At 40.0% G+C, this 22,540-nt stretch overlaps 1 protein-coding gene across 6 annotated transcripts in view; it reads left to right on the top strand.

The window, feature by feature from the left end:
- TRPM6 (transient receptor potential cation channel subfamily M member 6) overlaps positions 1 to 19,385 on the top strand; it is a 166,984-nt gene extending 147,599 nt beyond the window's left edge. For 4 of the 6 annotated variants that reach the window (XM_086415540.1, XM_086415537.1, XM_086415539.1 and 1 more), the window contains 6 exons: positions 1,407 to 1,693; positions 2,084 to 2,166; positions 2,916 to 3,121; positions 10,015 to 10,066; positions 14,943 to 15,049; positions 17,532 to 19,385. In XM_086415540.1, coding sequence (XP_086271666.1) covers positions 1,407 to 1,693; positions 2,084 to 2,166; positions 2,916 to 3,121; positions 10,015 to 10,066; positions 14,943 to 15,049; positions 17,532 to 17,665 — 869 coding nt within the window. In that variant the 3' untranslated portion in view covers positions 17,666 to 19,385. Of the gene's footprint in view, positions 1 to 1,406; positions 1,694 to 2,083; positions 2,167 to 2,915; positions 3,122 to 10,014; positions 10,067 to 14,942; positions 15,050 to 17,074; positions 17,166 to 17,531 lie in introns of all 6 variants that reach the window. The other 2 variants (XM_086415541.1, XM_086415538.1) reach the window with 2 other exon arrangements.
- The last annotated feature ends 3,155 nt before the right edge of the window (positions 19,386 to 22,540 follow it).

Raw genomic sequence — 22,540 nt, 5'->3', positions numbered from 1 at the left:
CCGACTCTTACGGACCCCATGGACTGCAGCCTACCAGGCTCCTCCGTCCATGGGATTTTCCAGGCAGGAGTACTGGAGTGGGGTGCCATGTTAGCCATGGCTACTGGCATTTCTCTGTCCTGCCACTTGACAACATAACAAGGGTCCCTGCACTGTCCTTGATCTTGATTTTCTCGCATCCTTCACATAAGGACAGATCAGGTGGCTTCTGATTGTTGATGATTTCTCCTTCCACTTGTCTCCACAACTGGTTGTATAACTCACTAGCTTTGTTCTAAATCCTCTAGGTATTTAGAACTCTAAAGAGATCTCTAGTGCCATTTATCTGGGCACCAAGAATAAATATTCAAAAGCATGTTACTAAGCATTACCTAGACATGTTCTTTGGTAAGCAATTAAATGCAAGAGTGAGCGAATAGATTCTTTTCTTTGTAAAGTGTTTTATACAATATTTCATAAGAAAAGCCAGTACAGTGTTTTATAATAAAAGCCATTTGAAACTGAGGTGTAAGGAGAACACAGGCCAGACAGAAGTATTCTGTAGTATGTTACCTCTGTCAGGAAGCGTTGCACACTATATTAGGTGGAGTCTAGGCCCCATAAGAATGGCTCCCTGTTCAACAGCCTAAAATTGGAAGCTGCAGAGCAGTTAGAGAACACGTGGGTGTAAAATCTTTAAAGTGGGATTGGGTTTGTAACTGCGAGTCTGCTTCACTTTAGCCGTGTATTTAATCTTTATAACCACCTAATGAAGTGACTCTTTTAATAACACTTCCATTTTACTGATGAGCAAAGTGAGGCTTTACATAACTTGTCCAAAGGCACAAAGAAAGGAGGGAAAGGTTCTGGGGTATGACTTTGCTTCTAACTTTAACCCATCTCAGTGGGGTAATATCACCCCCAAGGGAGCAAAAACATCTTTTTATTTTCGTGTGTAAAGCACAGATACACACACACTCAGAGTTTATAAACAGATATACAGTATATCCTTGGTATTAAAATGTCAGGGAAGGGACAGTTAGGAAAAAAAAACAAACAAACAGTCTAAAACAACTCCTAAGGGGGATGATAATAAACACGGGGTTTGAACTGTCTCTTTAAGAGTAATGTCTTTAACAAAAGAAGCATAGCCTTGATTCTCTGATTTTATTTTCATCTAGCTATAATCTATAATAAGAACAACTTAATTCTTATGTGACACCTAACACCTGGTTCATTTTTCCTCTCCCTCTTTACTGGACTCTGACACAGCCAGATGTCTGTACCTGACCCTGAACAGATGCAATTCCCATTACCCTCCGATCCTTTGGGAAACTGAATCGATTCTTCTGAGTTGATATTTAGGAGGCCGTTCATGTCATAGACATGAGTCTCACTGAACCCCTCCCCTGCATTTCTCTTTGCAGCAGGAGAAGAAGTAACAGTCTACAGGCTGGAGGAGAGTTCTCCCTTGAATCTGGATAAAAGCATGTCTTCTTGGTCCCAGCGGGGGAGATCTGCTATGATCCAGGTGTTGTCCCAAGAGGAGATGGATGGTGGCCTTCGCAAAGCCATGAGAGTCATTAGCACCTGGTCTGAGGATGACATCCTCAAGCCAGGGCAGGTTTTCATTGTGAAGTCCTTTCTTCCTGAGGTTGTGCAGACATGGCACGAAATCTTCCAGGAGAGTACTGTGCTTCATCTTTGCCTTAGGGTGAGTCAGAGACCCAGAGCCCAGATGGACAGGTCGAAGAAAGGGAATCTGGCTCTGTCCTGGTTGAAGGCCATTACTTCAACCCAAGAGATCTTGAAATTGGGGCTTCCCTGATAGCTCAGTTGGTAAAGAATCTGCCTGCAATGCAGAAAACCCTGGTTCGATTCCTCAGTTGGGAATATCCTCTGGAGAAGGGAAAAAGCTACCCACTCCAATATTTGGAGGTGGTGGTATTTTATTATTTTTAGCTTTTACTTTTGGAGTGGGTAGTGATGGAAGCTGAGTAAGGCTAAAAATCACACCTGGGAGTCTTCTAGTAATTCTGTGATCATTCATTAGTAGGCATGTGGTAGTAAACCAATATTTTTGTCAATGCTCCTTATTTTGCAGGAAATTCAACAACAAAGAGCTGCTCAAAAACTGATCTATACCTTCAACCAAGTAAAACCACAAACCATTCCCTACACTCCAAGGTGAGGAAATATTGGCACGTGGCACTTCATCTTAAGTAGGGATTTCTGTCAATTTCGTTGTTCCACTGTCGGTCACAAGAAATACCAGACTCATGGGGAAGTTCCCCATGACCTTAATTTTGTTTTCTTCTTTAGATCATCCTTGGAGACAGTAAAAAGAGAAGTAGACATCCCAGGGATGTTTGGCTTAAATCACTGAATTTATGTGAGTGGAAAAGAGCAGATCAAGCAGAGGCCATAACTAACCTCTCGATTACGAAAGCAGGCAGATCTTGGGTGTTGTTAACTAATATCCAGAAACATTATGGCAGGAAAACACTTCTATTGTAAGCATAGTTTCCTCTCCTAGTTATCTTGTAAAAATTAGGAACTTTAAAGGAATGAACTCTTATACTTTCACCTGAGTGTTTCCATGCACTTGGATTCATTTAGCAACACAGATCATAGTTCAGTGCTGAGGACTTACAGTAAAGTTTTATTGTTCCATTTACAAGGAACTTCATACAGCAAGGCAAGGAAAGTTGAATCCAGTACTCATGAGAGTTCCTCGAAGAGCAGGGAGGTGGGTGAGCGTGGGGAAAGCTCCAAATCTTTGCATCGCATTTTTTTCAATAGAAAGGCAGGGGCATGCGCACTGCGGCTACTCAGTCAGGCTAGGACATCTCCTCTGTTGTTCTCTGTTCAGTAATATATAACTCCTACCTTTGCTGCCTGGTGGGAAAACCGTGACCTCTTTTCCCTCCTCATAGGTTCCTGGAAGTTTTCTTAATTTACTGCCATTCAGCCCAGCAGTGGTTGACCATTGAGAAGTATATGACGGGGGAGTTCCGGAAGTACAACAACAACAACGGTGATGAAATTGCCCCCAGCAACACCTTGGAGGAGCTGATGTTGGCTTTCTCTCACTGGACCTATGAGTATACTCGGGGAGAGCTGCTGGTTTTAGATTTGCAAGGTGATTGATAGCTGAGGATTTGATAGAATAAGCATGAGGCAAAGTTCAGGAAACACAGACCAAGGATTGCTTTCTCCTTGTCATTGTCACCTACATTTGCCCCTAGCTCTTTCTTAAAGTCACAGTTAAGATCTGTCAGTGGGGACATTCCTTGGCAGTACGTACTTTTTTTTTTTTTAATTTGAAAACAGAAGATGGTATCAGTTTTCTGAATTTATTTACTGTTTGTGGAACTGTCCTAAGTGGGTAGAATCAGGCAGGTATCCTGAGAGATCATGTGAGAACCAGGATAGGTCATGTATGGAGTTGCTCTGTCTAGCTTTGATATGTGGTAGGGCCATTTATGTCAGAGACATTGTACAGTGATGATCAGGAGCAGATGATATAGGCAGATGATTATTGGCCTAGAACATAAAGTTATCAAAAATGTTAATCTAAACAGGAGAATGATTTTTGTACCAGATTTCTAGTTTTCTGGCTTTTCTTTGGACTTAAGTGCACAATAACACTTAGGCATGCCTTAATATGTGTAGGAAAGTTGCAATTCTGGTCACTTTTCATGATTTTGAGCTCCGTACTTCAGCAGTTTATAATTTAGCTTGCTCTCTTTGCTGTGTACCTTGATACAGCAAAGTACAGACTCGGTCTGAAAGTACAGACTCGGTCTGGGAGAGGCAACGCAGTGCACTGTTATTTAATGGAAGGCTTTGATCAGTGCATCTCTCTACCAGCAACACCTCACATGTGACTTATAATCCTGCGGCACGAAACAAAGTATCTCTAGTAGGCTTTCCTTGAGGGACAGAAGGAGATATGTATTAAGGTCAAAGTTTAGTCCCCGGGCTCGCTGACTGGGGCTTTGGTTTCAAATAAGGGATTTAGCCCAGGAACTTTCATAGAAGTTATCTCATTTAATCCCAGAAGCAGCACCTCGAGGTAGATATTACGGGGAATTTATGTCCTGAAAGTTTAAATAACTTGCCCAAGGTTGCACAGTTACCTAAGAGGGAGCCAGGACGCAGGCTTAAGCTGGTTTGATCATCCATGCTCTTTCTTTGTCACTGTTCCTTTATTTCTTTGTAAGTTTCAGATCCATAAGAATATTACCATGTTCTGATTCCTTTTATTTATTAATTAAAAAAAAAATCTGGTCTCTTCCTTGTCCTCTCTGACTTTTCCATTTCTCCAGACCTGGGATTCTATGCCGAAACCAGGCTTGAAGGCTGGAGACAGATGAGATGAGCAAGCAATCCTGGGGCATCGTGAGCAATGTCCGCTGAGACTGCAAACCCATTTTGATTGAAATTTGTGCCATGTGCTCAAGGATGTGTCTGTGTATATATATATATATATACACACATATATATATACACACACACACACACACATATATGTGTCATTTGGACTTATGTGTCATTTGAAAAGTGTATATATATACACATATATACATACATATATACATATATATATATATATACACTTTTCAAATGACACATGAGTCCTTCTGTCCTTTCATATCTGTGCTGCTCACAAGGTTGAGTTATATTTCTAACCCTCAAACACAATATTTTAAGAAGCAATATAAACAAAGTTAAAACAGTCAAGATGATTCCGTTTTAAGCCAGCAAGTACATGATCCATGTAAACCCAGCACACTGATGCCCTAGGCATCTGCTTTTGTAGCTCATGTTGGGGAAAGGTTGATTGTTTTCATCTGTACTTGAGTGTCTGTGCTTTGAGGTTTGGGTGGAGATGTTTAAAAAGTAAAAAACAAACCAAAAAACAACCAAAGAAAAACTTTAAGGAATTAATGATGACTCTTCAGTGTGTTTTGTATTCCACTTGAATAGGTTTTTGTTTAATGATGTTTATGTTTGGGGATTTTTATGTCTCTTAGTAATCCAAAGTGACATTAAACAGAACAAATACTGCGTTGATAGTCTTGGGGGGAAAAAGGAATTAACTTTATTTTTTCGCTGGGCAATTATGTGAACTGCAGAAATAGGCCACTCCAAATAAACTATGTCAAAACACTGACCTTCAAAGAAGGGAAGAATGGACATCATAGAATGAGCATGAAGAAATTGAGATACTTATTGGAGTGTTTTGCCAATTGTTTAGCCCTGAATTTATGGAAGAATGTGAATCCTATAATAGTAATTATAAGCAGTTATAATACTACTGCTACTACTAGCTAACATTTCCTAGTTATTTTGTGTCAAGTACTTGGCTAAAGGCTTATGTGCATTAATATATTTAACTCAAACCAGGTTGGAAAGGAAAAATGGGAGAATAGAATGTAGTCTTAAAATATGATAACAAGTTTTCAGTTCAGTTATGTTTTATATTTAATTGCATAGTATTTCTAGTCTTTGGAGAGACAATGTGTGTTGTCTGGGTGGCAGGGAGTGGAGACTGAAAGGCCAGTCAGCTGCAGTTAGGAGAAGTTCTGAAGTCATGGTGCTGGGGGCTCCACCCCCAGCTAATTCATGGTGGAGCCATGAATTAGCTGCGTGACGAGAGGGCGACCACTTTGAGTTCCACTTCCTCATTTGTAATTGGGATAAATCATGTTATGCACTTAATTCACAGGGTTGTTCAGGGGCCGAAATGAGGCAAGTTCCCGACACACTAAATGTAGCTGTTGTTCTCAGGGTTAATCTCTGGGTGGCTTGTTAACATGGCAGTTACTCTGTTGTGGGCAGTCTCCTCTTAGCTGTGTAGTCCTGGTGGTAACTTAAAGGACATCCCAGCTTCGGGCTTTGTAGAATGAAGCCCTGATCAGCTTGCTGTGGCTCCCTCTTGCTTTGAGGGAAAGAAGGAATGAGGAATACTCTGCCCATTTATTCATTCGGTTTCTTCTGTTCTTCTCTTTATTTTATTCCAGAGAGTGCCAGTCATAACTCAGCCTCCACATCAGGCCAGGAAGCTGAATTTAGGGAGAGGCTAGACTAATTTCTTTTTTTTTTTTCTTTTTGTTATAATTAAATTTATTTATTTTTAGTTGAAGGATAATTGCTCTACAATATAGTGTTGGTTTCTGCCAAACATCAACATGAAACGGCCATAGGTTCATCTATGGAGGCTTGACTAATTTCTGATCACTTGTAGTGATACTGTACTATTCCAGTCTCATTCTCTTTAAAAACCCTACATGTGAGAGCCTGAATCATCATTATTACATGTGAAATCTAATATTTTATTCCCAGCAATAGGAATGAAAAACAATTGTATTTGAAATTACAGTGGTCTGTGGCGTTTTTTTTTCGTTTTTTGTTTTTTTTTTTGTTAAGGCTTGACACAAAGAACTTTTGGGGCTATTAATTTTTTATTCAACAAAGCAGTTTTCAGTATAAGTCAGCCTTAGCAGCAGCATCATCATGGTACAATTCTGCTGCTACCAGGGAAGTAACTTCTTTCCGTAGATATGGAAATTCACTGATGTATCCCAAAGCACTTGGGATCAGAATGTAAGTCTCTGAGTTTCTCATAAGGCCGTGCTGTGTGTTGCCTGTACATCGGCATATACTCTGTTAATGCCAGTAAAGAGATACCACTGGAATTTTTAGATGTTAAAATGTCTTATTTTCTTTCACATTTTCTAGATATCTAGGTGTGTGGGTGGGCTTCCCTGGTAGCTCAGACAGTAAAGAATCTGCCTGCCATGCAGGAGACCTGGGTTTGATCCCTGGGTTGGGAAGATCCCCTGGAGGAGGGAATGGCAACCCTCTCTAGTATTCTTGACTGGAGAATCCCATGGATATAGGAGCTTGGCAGGCTGCAGTCCATGGGGTCCCACAGAGGTGGACATGACTGATCGACTGACACACACACACAGGTGTGTGGATAGGATAAGCACCTGTGTTAGAGTTTGCCTACTGAGTGACTCCTGTGTAGCTGGGAGAGGCCAGGGTGGGCGTGAGGGTACAGCATAGTTGGTTCTCTGAACTGTTTTCTGTTTTTCACTCACTGCAATCCCCCTTCTGCCATTCACGGGTCTTGATAGATGTGTTTAGCAGTTAAGCTTTGAGCTGTCAGATTGGGTTTAGGGATGTAGAGGTTTGTGGATACTCTTCACCCTCAGTCTTAGAGGAGGTTCTGTTCATTAGGAAACATTAGATCATTAGAGCCTGGTTTTATCAGTGGTAAGAAAACAGAACTTTACTTCACAAGAGCTTTTGATAGAATTGTTGTTTAGTTGCTCAGTTGTGTCTGACTCCTTTTGCAACCCCATGGACTGTAGCCCACCAGGCTCTTCTGTCCATGGGATTCCCCAGGCAAGAATACTGGAGTGGGTAGCCATTTCCTCCTCCACAGGGTCTTCCTGTATCTCCTGCATTGGCCGGCAGATTCTCTACCACTGAGCCACCAGGGAAGTCCCTTGATAGAATAAAGACAATAAAAAGAGCAGTTGACATGTTTCACCTTCTTCTGTTTTGCTAAGCAGTTTATATGCTGGTTCATGTAATCTTCTCAGTAACCTATAGGATAAGGCCCATGATTATTCACACTTTCAGATGATACAACTGAAACACAGAGAGATTAAAGAAGGTGTCCAGATTACATAGCTAGAGACTGATGAGGCTGTGGGTGAGACCTGGACCCTTTGACTTCTTCCTATTTAACAGGCTACAAGACTGAAAAGAAATGGAAGCTGGTATGATTTTGACAGACTTTTTCCCCACTGTATAGTCCCCCTTTCCCCAATTCTTTCAGTACTGTGCGTATCTCCAACTTAAATTTACAATTTACTCAGACATCAGCCTAAAGCTTTCATCACTGCTGGAAGCTGTAGGCATAAAATCAGGTCTGAGCTTAGATGTGTGAAGGCTTTGTGGCCTTCACTCTCTATTGGTCATACATGGGATGTCTTGTTTTTTTACTTACTACATAGTGCTATTTATTTACTAAAATAGTTAAACAAAGTTGTTCTTTTTATTTACTGCATGTTTACTATATAGTTAGTGTCCTGCTACACTGTTTCTTCTTATATCTATAATGAGAAAACTATAAAAGGCCCAGCTTCTTCCTATGACATTTTCTTTAAAAAAGAAAGCACATTTGCATACTTCCACGTGAGTCTATGTTTCAGACTTATTTTCCCTTTCCTATTTAGAATCAGTGCCCAAAGAGATTCTAAGCTAGGGGTTCTTAAAGGGTCCCTGGGTAGAAGTCTGAGGGTCTGTGAACTTTGATGAAAAAATAGTTATACCTTTATACTAACCTATAGCTGAAAGTTATCATTTCCTTCAATTATAATGGAGACAGCAAACCACAGTGGTATTGGCAGTACCCATGACTGTTTGCAATAGCAATTACAGATGTTAACATGGCAAATGTTTTTCTCAAAATACAGATTGTATTTTTATTACTTGAATATTATAGTGTTATTAGACTTGTGCTTGATCCTGTTAGCTAATGTGCTGAAAAAGAAGCACATGTATTATAAAATATTTTAAAAATATTTTAATCACTGTATTTCAATATCGTGGTTTCCTTTGTAATTGTACATATTCAGATTATACATTTTAAAACATTTATTCTGAGAAGGGGTTCCCTTAACTTCATCAGGCTGACAAAGTGTCATGATACAAAAAAAGTTGGAACCCCTACCTGCCCCCTATCCCCAACTTAAAACAGGTTATTTTCCTAACCTGTTTTAGGAAAGTCAGTTTCTCAGGGGAATGGTCTATAAATTATAAGGATTACATTTTCCTGTGAAAGGTATCAGCATATGGAAAAAGTACAGAACATGGTAAAAACCTTTCTTTTTTAAAGTAGTTGTTAGAAACATGTTGTTTTGTTTTTTTTTCTTAACCAAATAGAAACACATAATAATGTTTTACATTTTATGTGATTTTAAGTGGATTTCCCATGAGGTTGGTCTCTTCCAAGCCAAGAGAACCAGTGCTGATTAGAGTATGGTCTCAGAAATTGCTGGCTTATGCCCACGTGGTGTACTCAACCCGTCTGACTGGCTCACTTGTGAAAATGCTCCCATTGGAAGTCAGTCTCACCACCACTTGCATTTAATAACAGAGAGTCACTTTGATGTTGATCCCTGTTTTAATAAACGTTCATTTTAAATTACACTTACATTGTCTTTTTATGCTTTGGTGCCATTTTTTAAAGAAGTAAAATTTACTGAAGGATCACATTCATTCAAGAAAGTGAACACAGCATATGTGTACATCTCAAAGAATTTCCACAACTGAACACATGTGTGTAACCAGCACCCAGATCAAGAATGTAGGCTGTTTGTATTCTTCGGTTTGTAAACGTTGTAAAAATAGCATTTGTTGTGTGTCTTTGATGGACCACAGGTGGGTATCTGCAGAACCACACAGTACCTTGCACCTTGCTGAGCACTGATGGACTCCATCTAAAGAGACCATGGGCTAGGGGGAGGGACACAGGCTTTGGCTCAGCTTGAATCCTGTTATGACCTCTTGTGGTCTGTGCAACCTCTGACAGATTGCTTAATATCTTTGAACATCAGTGTACTCATTGGTAAAATAAGGCTATCAGCATACTAAAACTTTTCTTTCATGATTGCCAAGAGTTAGAAAAAATAAAACTAGTCTGGTGTATACGAGTGATAAATGAATGATGGATGCCATTATCAGTAACTGTGAACACATCAAAATACACTCATTTGTAGCCTAGAGGTTTATTATAGCGTAATAGACGGGGTTGCAGGAGATAGTGCATTAACTGAAGTTTTCAAACTTGCTTGGACAATTTTTATGGTATAGTAAATTCACATGATGTTGAATTTACCACAGTGTGGATGTAGGTTTAAAGAAAGGAAATAAAACTTGGTTATTATTTTCTTGAATTTCTGAAAAAGTGAAACTCCCCATTTACTAAATGAATTTTCTTTTTCTTTGGAGGTGTTGGAGAAAATTTGACAGATCCATCTGTAATAAAACCTGAAGACAAACAGTAAGTTAATTTATCATCTAGAAAATTGCACTTGACCCATTGTACATGATTTCTTAAACATAATTTTTAAGCACTTATATATCTTGCCTAGATCCTAGGAAGATTTTGAGGCAGGTTTTATCAATGTCTGTATCTATATCCCCAAATATTTGTATCCAAATATGATAAAATACAGTAAGATTTAAAATACAGTTTTAAAGAATGTATGGCTTAGGAAATAGGGGCCAAAAAATAAGCAGAATATGATTAAATCTGGAGTTGTTAGTACACAGAAATGGAAATTGTATAAAGACCAATGTTGTAGCCAGAACTTTGTTGCAAATTTGACTCTGAGTTTTCTCCTATCCCAGACAAAGGAGAAATATGGGTAAGTTCAGCCTCCATAGGCTTTGACATGAAGACAGTGTCCTAGGAGAGACGGTTTCCTTTGTTGTCTTCACAATGGAGTCATTGTATTCTTGTCATGGGTAGTGTCTTCCATCACATGCCTATAAAATTAAAGCTGGGGGCAGAAAGTGTGTTATTTAGTAACAGCAAATCTGTAAGAGGCCCAAACAGTGGGGGTTAGATATGGAGTCATCAGGTTGTCTATTAATTCAGGACAGTAAATTCTACAGAGAGATGTGTCATCTGCCTGTCCTTTGAATTCCCATGGACATTTTATCCCATGAGCAGGCTTTTGGGAGCTCTTGGAAGTAAAGGATCTGAGGTGGTATTAACGGTGGAGTAAAAAGAAGTGATGATTAAGGAAAAAAGTAGTGATTAAGGATGGATCAATATAGAAAAATGACAGTGGTTTTCAAACATAAACTTGCATCATAATCACCCGGAGAGCTTGTTAAAACATAGTTTGCTGCCCTTTACCTCCAGCTCTTGTCCCTGGTTTCTAATTCAGTGGGTTTGGGATGGGTTCACATAATGTCGCAAGTTCCCAGATGATTCTAATTCTGCTGGCCTAAAGCCCACACTTTTGAGAACTGCTAACATATGACATTTTAATTTCTTAGTTGTCCTAAGTGTCTAAACTTGGTCTGTGGGTTGTGTGTATGAGTGTCTGTATATATACATATTTTTATAAAAATGGGTGATTTCTATATGATGAACTCGGAAACTTTTATTTCCCTCCCATGGACTCATATTGTAGTTATTCACTACTTTAATGCTATATTCTTTTACTGAATGATTAATCTAAATATGGTGCCATCTGTAGGTGTCTCTACAAGGAAGTACGTCTAAAAGTGTATTAGCTGTTTCTTTGCATCAGGTGAGCTAGAGAAGATAAAAGTGAGCTATGTTGCTCCTCTGCATCCAAACCCCATGATATTTGACCCTGGAGTTCATGTTGTAACCCTTAGTGTACAGATAAAGACTTTGCTATTTTTTTTAGCTAAAAATATGTAGTATTTCTTCAGTGGTCCTGTATGCCCAAGAGTTTGTAGTAGAAACTTTGTATAATTTTGCAGTGAAAATTTTTGCATATATAATGCATCGAGTTTATGTATACTTTATGTATATGATTTATTAAATTTTGACCTTGGTATGTATATTTAATATGACCTGAATATTTCCAACTTTTCGAATTCTAAGAAGATTATATTATTCCTCTTGACAGTTGAGTATTTAATTGCATTCTATAAGCCAGTGTGTCTCAATTTCTATTAGGGTCACATAGGGAACTTTAAAAAAAAAGCTGCTCAGAATTATCCTCAAGTCAGAATCTCAGGATGGGACCCTGATGTCTGTATTTTTCAAAAGTTTCCCATGTGGTTCTAATGGGCAGTCAGGGTTGGGAGCCTCTGGTTGATAGCAGACGTTTTTTAATGGCTTGAGGCCGGGAACACTGGAAGCTGATAGGTTGGTATCACTATAGCCTGTCTGCTTTTGTGGGGATCACCTAGTTTTGGTGCAGTTGTTCTGCATCTTTATGGTGAAGATAGTAAGTACTATTTTTTCACAATGTGGAGGATTACATCTGATTAGTTCAATGAGGCTCACATTTCTGGATGCCTCTTATATATTACATTTTTGCTACACAAAGCATGGGCCAGGACCAATAGCATCAGCAGCACCGGAAGATGTTAGAAATGCAGCCTCTTGAGACCCTCCCTTTGTTGTTGTTGTTCAGTCATTCAGTCGTGTCTGACTCTTTGTGACTGCATGGACTGCAGCATGCCTGGTTTCCCTGTCCTTCACCATCTTCCGGAGCTTGATCAAATGTATGTCCATTGTGTGGGTGATGCCATCCAACCGTCTCATCCTGTCGTCCCCTTCTCCTCCTGCCTTCAATCTTCCCCAGCATCAGGGTCTTTTGTAATGAAAAGACCCTCCCTAGTCTTCCCTAATCACAAACCTGAATTTTCAGAAGATCTTCAGGTGATTTGGTGTAAATAAAAGTTTGAGAGGGACTTCCCTGGAGATTCAGTGGTTAAAACTCCATGCTTCCACTACAGGGAGGGGGGTGTGGGTTCCATCCCTGGTCAGTGGAACTAAGATCCTGCATGCTTTGCAGTGCAGCCTACAGCCCCCCGCCCCACCAAAAAAAAAAAAAAAAGTTTGAGGAGCAAGTGCTGTCACATGTTGTTTATTTTACTCTTAACGATAACCTTAGAAGGAAATGTCTTCAATCCCTGCTCACAAATGAGAAAACTGAAGCCCAATGGAGATGGTAACTTGCCTATGAGGAGAAGAGGGTCAATGAAAAGGAATGATCCTCTACAAGAGGGAAGATATTGTGTGGTGCAAATTCCGATATTGTCTCTAATGCCTGTTGTCTCATAACTTTCCCTAACATGTGAACTTTGCCCTTGCATGCGAAGACCAAATCATTACACCTTCTCTCCCCCAAATTCTCTCTGGCCACTCACCTTGGTTCCTCATTCAGTGGAGGTTGCCTCAAGTGCTTTGGTAGTTTGGGATTGCATCTTTTTTTTTTTTTTTCTTACTGCATTGATGGTTTCAGGCATTTGACAAGTATGAAATGATAATGATGAGATGTTCTTTACTAAATCTCTATGTACATGGTACTAATTAGCATTTCCTCGAATGTGAAACCAAGTTACCACCTGCTTTCCTGTGCTGTGAAAAATCTGGAAAACAGTTGTATATTTTTTCAAACATGGTTGTCTGAGACTGCAAGGCTGTAGGCATGGTGTATTAGTTAGTGTCCCTACAACCTTCCTTCACTCTCCACTGCTCAGGGAGTGGTTGAACCCCTGATACATACATATTATAGTAATTTTGATTCTTTTGTCTTAACTTTAATGAAGCTCATAGAGGGAAATGATTTAGTTTACAGCTTTTATCTGAGAATCAGTGTTACATTTCTAAGTTGGAAACTTTCATGCTTTACTGGGGGGAAAGAAATGGCAGTGTGGAATGTAAAAAGTGATATATTCCAATAGGGTCATGCCAGAGAGACTATAAAAGGAATCCTGCAACTTTAATGACTCAAAAACCACCTTTGTTTTTCACATTATCAGCGTCATAGAATTCTGGTACTAAATATTATGTGATTCTACTTCTTTGCTACATTTGGTTTCACCTTAAAGAAGTGATTCCTTACCATGTGGACTGAAAGAGGAATAGTTAACAAAAGGCAGCTCTTGCAGCCTGGTAAACACCGCGAGAGCCGTATTGTGTAAGGGCGATTGAGTGACCAGGAAAGTTAATCCTGGGTGTCTGCTCATGTCATCTTCCCAAGAGGTTTCCTCCACCTACCCGCCTCAGAGCAAAGAGGCAATCTGAGATCAAACTGACATCAGCCCTCGTTCTGAGCTTGGCACATCTTCAGAGCAGCTACTGTTATTCTGCCAAAAGGAAGTGGAAATTGAGATAAATGTTTCAATACTCAGATGGAAAAAAAAAGTCCATTTTTATACCACGTCCCTTTTGAAAAACCACATTCCTTAGAAGCAAAGTTTATTGTTTCCTTTTGTGATAGTTTGCTTTTCTTTTTTCTTAAGACGTGGTATTTAAGAGCAGTAATTGAGTTCAGATTTTAAAATGTGCTGTTTTCCACTCAGCATGTCATTAAAATAAAATATTAGCTTTCATAAAGTTTCTTTGGAGGTATTTCTGGTGTGCTGTGTTCCATGGTGTGTAGCATGTCAGTCGAAGAATGATAGTTGTATATGATCTAATAATGGGTAAACTTTGACCCTGGAATCTATTATAATTTTATAATATTATGAGAATCTATAATAGATCACTTATAGAGTGTTCAAAATGTGCCTAATATATATGATTCTGTTTGTAATTTTGTCACCTAAGTTTACTTCCACAAAATCATTGTCTCCTAGTTGTCATGTCTTTTCACTAAGAGCCCAGAAAACTGCCATAGCAGTTTGCAGAGTAGAAGGAGCTATCGAAGGAGCCATGAATCCTGGGTGCCGGGTTTTGTTGGGCTTTTGTGTTTGAGGACATTGATTATGTTCAGAACAGTATTTGGGTTTGAAAGAATGCACATCAGTCTTTTCAGAAGGGGTGCGCCAATAGCAAATTTATTTTATTGCATACTTACCTTTTAGGTTTTCTAGTAGAACAGTTGGTAGTGAATGTCATTCTCTCACCCCATATGCATGAAAAAGGGTCTCACTGTATTTTGTTTTACTGTGGTACATAGAAAATTCACTTTTCTATCAGATTAGTGTGGAAATGAGTTTCACAGTAGGTCTTGGAGTTGGGTACAAAGATTGAAGTGCATTTGAATTGTAAATGTGCAGACCTAACACTGTTGCTTCCCCAAAGTGCTCTGTTCTTTGTTGGCTCCTTCAAGTTTACTGGGTTACTATGGGATACTGTTCGGTATCTGAGAGAATCCTAGTTGAGCTCCTTTTTCTTAGCTGTGATCTAATTGATATTCTGATATTTCCTCTAGATCAAGAGGAATGGTGTTTGGACCAGCCAATTTAGGGGAAGATGCAATTAGAAACTTCATTGCAAAACATCGTTGCAACTCCTGCTGCCGGAAGCTCAAACTCCCGGGTATGCCCCAAACAATTCTATTTTTCTCTAAGTAAATCTCTTATTGAGCAACAGCCATTGTAACCTGGGATGGAGTAGAAAATCTTAATCACTTTTTTATCTCATTCGCAGTCGAGGCCTGACTTTCTGACTGCAAATTTTTTAAGTCTCTAAAGGGATTAAAAGGACAAAGATTTACTTCAGGTTCTGCCGAAATGTGATAAAACAACATCAGGCCCAATGCTTGTCACAGTCTCTCTAAGGGAAAAGTTCCACCTACTTAATTGGGGGTAAAATTGGATGGAGGCAGATTCCCCCCGCCGTGCCCCCACCCCTTGGATCTTGTGTGATGCCCACAGTATTTCTATTCTGTTCTTATTTACTCATTGGTCATTTGGGAGGCTGGGGCATGGAGGGAAGCAACAGCTATCAATTAAAGTAGTGCTTTTTATGATAAAAACCTACTCCTGTAAACATATATTACAAGATATGTTTTTAAAATCTGATTTGATAGTGTGACATGCTTTCTCTAAGACTAATAGACTTAGCACAGAAAAATATTCTTAACATAAAAGGCAATAGCCAGAGGTCTGTGGGCCCCAAGTTGGTGGCCCCAGCTCTGTTGCATTCTTTCCTCTTATCTCAGAAGGGACGCTTTATGTCTGTCTCAGTTCACTCCCTGTTTCTCTAAGGTTGTACCACATTTGTCCTTAAAATGGAATTTCACATCTTTTAAGCTGAGTAGCCCTTCTAGCCTTATCATAAGTGATTGAACCCCAAATTGGAAATCAGTATGAGATCAACATCCACTGTAACTTGGGATGGAGTAGGTGAAAATTTACAGCAAAGAAAGGCCATTTCTAATCTTGTTGGAGTTGAAGGTAGGAGTTGCTCCTGTGGACACGATGCCACAGGAGACTGGGATGGGTAACAGCTTCCAGTTCCAGCAGGGAGTAGCTTGTTGGCCGGGGAGGTTGTGGTGAGGATGTCAGACTCGAGTGGTACCGAGAGTGGGATCTCGCTGTCATCTGGTGGCTGCCCAGGACTCCTTCTCACAAACCACACAGTGGAAATGGGCAAAGAGAACAGTCCTCAGCACATTGGCTGAGCTGCCCGTTGACCTCCTCTCTGACTACAAGGAGCCCAGGAGGGAGCAGGGCCTGGACTGAGCCATATCCAGGCCTCCAGGTAAGGGTCCTCTGGGAGGCAGGAGCTGATCTCCCAGCCTATGATCGCAGGCCAGAATCCAGCTCATTAACTCAGCGTCCTCAGGTGCTGACCTCTTCCCAGCTCTGATTCATTGTTTCCTGGGCAGGACCACTTCTTGTTCTTGAGGACACAGGGACTAATTCTGATCAGCCAGGATTAAGGGAAACTTGAGGCGTAACTCACTGCTTCTGTCCAGTCACTTCTTCTGTAGGATTAAGATTCCTCCATCCCCTTCCTTCTTGCCTTTCCCTACCATGGTGGCTTTTGAGACATTCAAGAATTCCTCCATTTCTAGACCTAATCCTTATTTCCTTTTAAAACCTTAGTTAACACATTTAAATGGAAATAAGAAATATCCTCATTTACTCGAACATTTGGTAATTTGAATTTAAAAAAGCTTAGCTCAGAAAACAGGAGTAGGGGTGATTTTTCTTTTTGTTTATGTTTTACTTTTTTTTTTTTTTTAAAGAGAAGTCATCTCAGAAAGTGTATGAGAGCATGGGGTCCATAGGTTGAGCTCACATCCCAGGAGTACTTTGTACTAATTTTGTGACCTTGGCCTCATTCTCATCCATTAGCTGGGAATGATAGCACCTACCTCATAAAGGTGGTATAAGGATTGAAGCAACGTAAAAAGTGTTGGCTATTATCAAACTATAGTATGTATTAGTTTTATGTCCAGATAGTCCCCATTTAATATTAAAAAATTATAAAGGAATGTATGTTTAAGCTTAACAAATTTAATCAACATGGTATACCATGATAATCCAAACATTTAAAGCTCACTGTCCTCCTTAAGTTCTCCCCAAGGGTTGCGCTTGTTAATGATTTCTTTAGGTAATTTCCCTGTTGAACTAAAGAAGGAGGCTTCAGGAAGCAGAGGATTTGATCACTGGACAATGCTTTTAGAGGTTCAGCCAAACCTGAGGTACATTTTTGTTGCAGAAAACTGACCACTGATGTCTCAAGTCCACCATTCTGACGGACAGTCTGACTCTGCCGTCATTCACAGTGAACACGCCCTGTTCTGTGGCGTCACTTAGGTCCGGCCAGGTCACGTCTCAAGGGTGCTATGTATTGAGCCAAGCAACCGAGTGTTGCCACAGTGAGCACAGCCTTGGGGAGTTAGATGCATGTGTGCCTGCTGGGGTATACTTTGGACTGGGTTGAGGGTCTGAGTTTCACACATCAGAGGGAGCAGAGTCTTCTCTGAGCACTTGGCCTAAAGTCCAATCTATCTGAACATCATGTTCTTAAGGTTTCCTTATCACTGTCTTAACTGTCTTCCTTGCAGACTTAAAAAGAAATGACTACTCTCCTGGAAGGATAAATTCTGCCTTTGGACTTGAAATCAAAATAGAACCAGCTGAGGAGATTCCAGCGGGGGAAGAGGGTAGTAATTCTCCAGAAGATCTCACACGATTGTAAAAAAAAAAAAAACAAAAAACAGAAGTAAGAAGATGACAGCCTTTGCCCTGCCTTCCATGAACTCTATGGTAACACAGACTGGCGATATAACACTGATGATGTCAGAGCCTCTGCCAGAATGGCCTTACCCCAAGGGCCTTCTGGGACGTGCCTTCTGAGTCTCAGGTCTCTCTTGCCCAAGGACTTCCCTGTTGTTTGATTAATGGGTTTTCCTAGATATTGACCCCTGCAGGGTGCTTTGCATGTGCAGGGTTCATCATGCTCAAGTTGCACAGGAAGACATTTAGATGAATCAGCTGGGAAAGCGGCTCCTTCATACCTCATTCCTTGGTGCAGAATGCTGGGCACTTAAAGAACCAGGCAGATTAATTTATTTTCCCACTCTGTGTGCAGACTCTAACCTCCACTGCTATTCATCACCTAACCCCCATATTGTATTGATGTATATAGTTGTACATAAAAAATTCACTTGACTTCCTCCTCTCTCCTTTCCAGCAGCATAGGGCTTTATATGGTGACAGAAAGGAAAACAATGGAGAGAAGGTGTATTTGCACAGACTGGAGGACACTCCTGCACAAACTAGTCAGCGAAAAGGTAGCATCCTAGTGACATCTACTGGGTTTGAGTATCATCAGTGGATCATACGATCACTGGGCATTTCAGGTTTCTCTAGAAGAGAGGAAAGGGAAACCTAAGACAAATGCCCTGGCATTTCTTTTTTTAAGGGAACAAGGTTATATAACACTAGCAATTATTAAGAAATGTTTTCCCTTCCCTTAAGCTCAGGGACACTATTGGTTAGAGAGTTGAGTAACCCAACCTCTTAAGAATTACTCCCTTTTTCAAAGCTGGGTATATAATATTACAAGCTGAATTACTCTATGTCAGGTCATATAAGTAAAGATGGGGTTTCTGAATGAAAACATGCTTTGAAAATTTTGATTCATTGCAGTGCAGAGTTCTGGTGGCTTCAAGAGTGCTGGAGTGTATAGTTTAAGTATGGCCTGAGCACATGTGATCAGTTTCAGAAGCCTGAAGAAAGGGTCCCTGGGAGCCACACTGTACAACATGTTTGGGGGATCAGTCATCCCTCTTTCACACTTATCAAGGGTCACCCTACCTCAGAACAAGCACAAACTGTTCACCCAAGGAGGACTTGAAGGGCTGGGTACCTTCCCCCCCCCCTCTCCCTTCATCTCCTTTCCTCATTAAAAAGCATTCCAATCTATCAGCAACAAGCCTCCTGGGGCTTGAAATTTTCACCTTATCTTTACCATTAGCCCTTGCATTAGCTGGCTTCCTTTCAAATCAGTGCTCCTGTATTCTTAGGTTATACTCTGGGGATATGTTGCCCAAAGGTAGGGGGATGGAAAGCCAAGGATTTGGTTTGCCAAGGATAGTGCATGATTTTTGTGAGATGCATGATGACTGATTTACAGCCCTTTTACTTTGGTCTTGGGGGTGGTGGGAGGTGGGAAATCTGGGTGATTTCTTGATTGGCAATGAGGATAAATTGTTAATGCTTTTTCAGAGCTTAACTGCCTTATCCTGTTCTGCAAATCGGTAAGAGATCTGTTGGTACTCACTTCAGAGACATGTTCAACTATGGAAAGAGGCAATTTTCCTATCCAAGGCCACACTAGAAAGCATTAATTCATTGGTCAAATATTTGTTACCTGGAATGGAACTTGAAAAAAATACATTTTGATTTTTCTTTTCTGTGTTGTGGTTTTGTGTCTCTCTTTTAAGAAAATATCACCAGAATAACATTTTAAAAAGATGAAACACTGGACAAAGGTCACTGTGGGATAGCTGACAGGAAAATACCAATGTGATAATCATGACTTGATTCATGACCACAAATGAATGAATTCATTCATTTGGTTAATTTTATTCAACAGGTATTTATTAAGTGCCTTCTCTGTAATGTGTAAGAGATGAGGGTGTGGTGCACGTAACATTTCTTTGCCCTTAAAAAAGCGGCATGTCTTATATTTCCTTTTTGGTTGTTGTTCCAGGTTTGGATTTCTGGTGAGTGCTGAAAAATTTGACTTTTGGGGGAATGTTGAACACAGAGATGTGTCCCATATTCTGTCTGCCAGTGAGCAGTAGGTTTAGATTGGGATATGAGAATTAGGACAAATGAAAAGACATAACTGGGATGGTTTTAGGAGCCACTGAGGAAAAATGGACTGCATCATCCTTATAGGAGCCCTAAGCCCATCTCACTGGAGAAGGCAGTGGCACCCCACTCCAGTACTCTTGCCTGGAAAATCCCATGGACGGAGGAGTCTGGAGGGCTGCAGTCCATCGGGTCGCTAAGAGTCAGACACAACTGAGCAACTTCACTTTCACTTTTCACTTTCCTGCATTGGAGAAGGAAATGGCAACCCACTCCAGTGATCTTGCCTGGACAATCCCAGGGACGTGGGAGACTGGTGGGCTGCCGTCTATGGGGTCGCACAGAGTCGGACATGACTGAAGCAATTTAGCAGCAGCAGCAGCAAGCCCATCTCACAGATGGCATCTGAATCTGGGGACCAGAGAAACAGCTAGGTTCCTGGGAGTCCTTCCTGAAGGCATCCTGAGCATGGGCATTCCCTTTTTGGGGCTGTGTGTTCCTGGGGTAACTTCGCCCCATGACATCTTAAAGCTTCTAGTAACAACTCTGGGGGAATGAGATCAGATATAGTTTTGGGTCTTTCTCACCAGGCTATTTTCTGTGACTCTGCAAAACAAGTTCTGGGTGACTAAAACTTCCCTAACAACCATTTAATGAAAAGTTGAAAAAAAAAATTTTGTTGTTGCTGTTGTTTGTTATTGTTTTAGATGAAGATGGGTCACTCACACTCTAGAAGTCATGTCATAGATGCTCCCGTCATGGTTTGCAGCCTTTCTCCATCAGCCACGAGCATCTACCACAAAGCTTGGCATGTAATAAGTGTTGAACTTTATTTGTTGAAAGAAATAATAAAACCTTCCCATGATAATGGATTTCATTTACTAGTTAACAAATCAGATTTGCATTTTTAATCTAGAAGGGAATGATTACCAATTCCTTAAGACCCAACACAATTCTTTTGATCTCTCTCTGTTTTAATTTTCCAGGAAATAGCTTTTAACAACCTACACCTTGTCTATTGAATTCTCAACCAGTTCTTGCTCTTATCGTCATGGCAATAATACCAGAGTACCATCCTTCTTACTGGTGACTATTGAAATGAGATGATAACTTCCCAGAAACTGCCTAGAAATAATCATCACTTTATTACCCTTTGAAAAGAAGATTGATAGAAAAGTCATTTGAAAGATGGTTCATTACCATGCCCTAGTACGATTTCTTTACTCACATCTCTCCAAAGCATGAGAAAGGAAGGATTATTCTCTGAGGTCGGAATTTGAAGGCTGTGTGTTTGCCTCTTTGAAGTCTTGGTATTTAATTTTCTGTAGTCATTTCTTGGGCAATTTTCTAAGAAACTAGTTGAAGCTAATTTATCATAAGTTAAAGTCAAATGACAGAAAAGATTTTTTTTTCCCCCTTAACAGCATTTTATTCCACAGAGGTTAGCTTCTGAAGGAAAATGAGACTTAAATAGCATTTCAAATCTCCAGCCACATGGGTGGGTACACAGAATAGAAAGGGTTCTGGAAGCCACACTGATTTTTTTATTTAGCACAGTTATTATTTTGTGAGTTTTCTTCTTAGACCTTGATGTACAGATAAAGTATATTTTAGTGAAATGCCCTCCTGAAAATAATTAGTGAAGTTGCTTAATTTTTCAAAAGGAACTTTAAGTCCTCAAGGGATAACAACCCTTGATCTCTAGCATTGGCAGATTTGGTTTAATTTTATATATTTCTTTTAACCTTTCTTTTAGTCCCTAACTCTGAAATGAGGATGAGATACTTACCTCTTCAAACAAAGGTGAACAATAATGAGGGAGCTTTTATAAAGTCTTTTGAGAATCTCATTTAAAAGCCTTCTTGTGAGCATGGGATCCAGTTCAGTAAATAATAAGGGGCTTTCATTTTTGATATTATGTGATCATTATTTAATGTTTACAGAGGATGCTCAGTGGACTTGTTCTAGTATAAACACAAAAGTGGTTTCTGCTGTTTCTCTTTCCAAGGGGAAAAAGCTCATTGCTCCCTTTTTATTTTCAAGCTTAATTAAGTGGTTCAAAATCTTGATGTTCACCATTTCACAGTGTCTCCTACTTATTTTCTTTTTTGATGGATTTGGGTTTTACACAGCCAAAGTCTCTGCCCAAAGAAAGCCTTCCAGGATAAGTAAAGCCCAAATCTGGAACCATCATTGATGATATTTTTAGGAATGAAAAAAGAGCAGGTTTAGAATCTTGGTATTTGTAAGGCCTGATGTTTTATAAACAATTTAATTAATGCTGATTTAGATTTTGTCAGTATAAGGCTGTTTAGTAACAGGAAAATTCTGGCCTATGGCTTGTACATCTTTTAGTAACTAACTCCCTTCAGCATTCTCATCTTCCCCTAGTGGTTTTGTTCATTTGTTTGTTTCACTTTGAACCTTTAAAAATTCCATCTGCTACTAATAGTCAGAAAGTTCATGCAATTGTTATGGTAGAAAACCTTTGGCTAATGACTGTCCAAATGTGAACATAATAATAACTGCATTTCATTGGAGGAATTTGGTGGGAATCATCATTGGTGTCATGTGATTGCACTTTGGCTTGTAATGAATCTCTTTCTCTGTTCCATATTGGTCACCAATAAGAGGTCACAGAACCTCAGGATGCTTTCGTAACCCAAAGAAATCCTTGGTATGTGTTCTGGGTTGAATCGTGTCTCCCCAAAGTTCACATGTGGAAATCCTAACCCCAAGTACCTTGGAATGT

Source organism: Bos grunniens, chromosome 8 (genome assembly GCF_055505025.1).
Source record: "Bos grunniens cultivar Pamir isolate PY7600 chromosome 8, Bosgru_T2T1.0, whole genome shotgun sequence".
In the NCBI taxonomy this organism is placed as follows: Eukaryota; Metazoa; Chordata; class Mammalia; order Artiodactyla; family Bovidae; genus Bos; species Bos grunniens.
The sequence above is the reverse complement of the archived record's forward strand: the minus strand, read 5'-3'. Positions and strand labels throughout refer to the sequence as shown.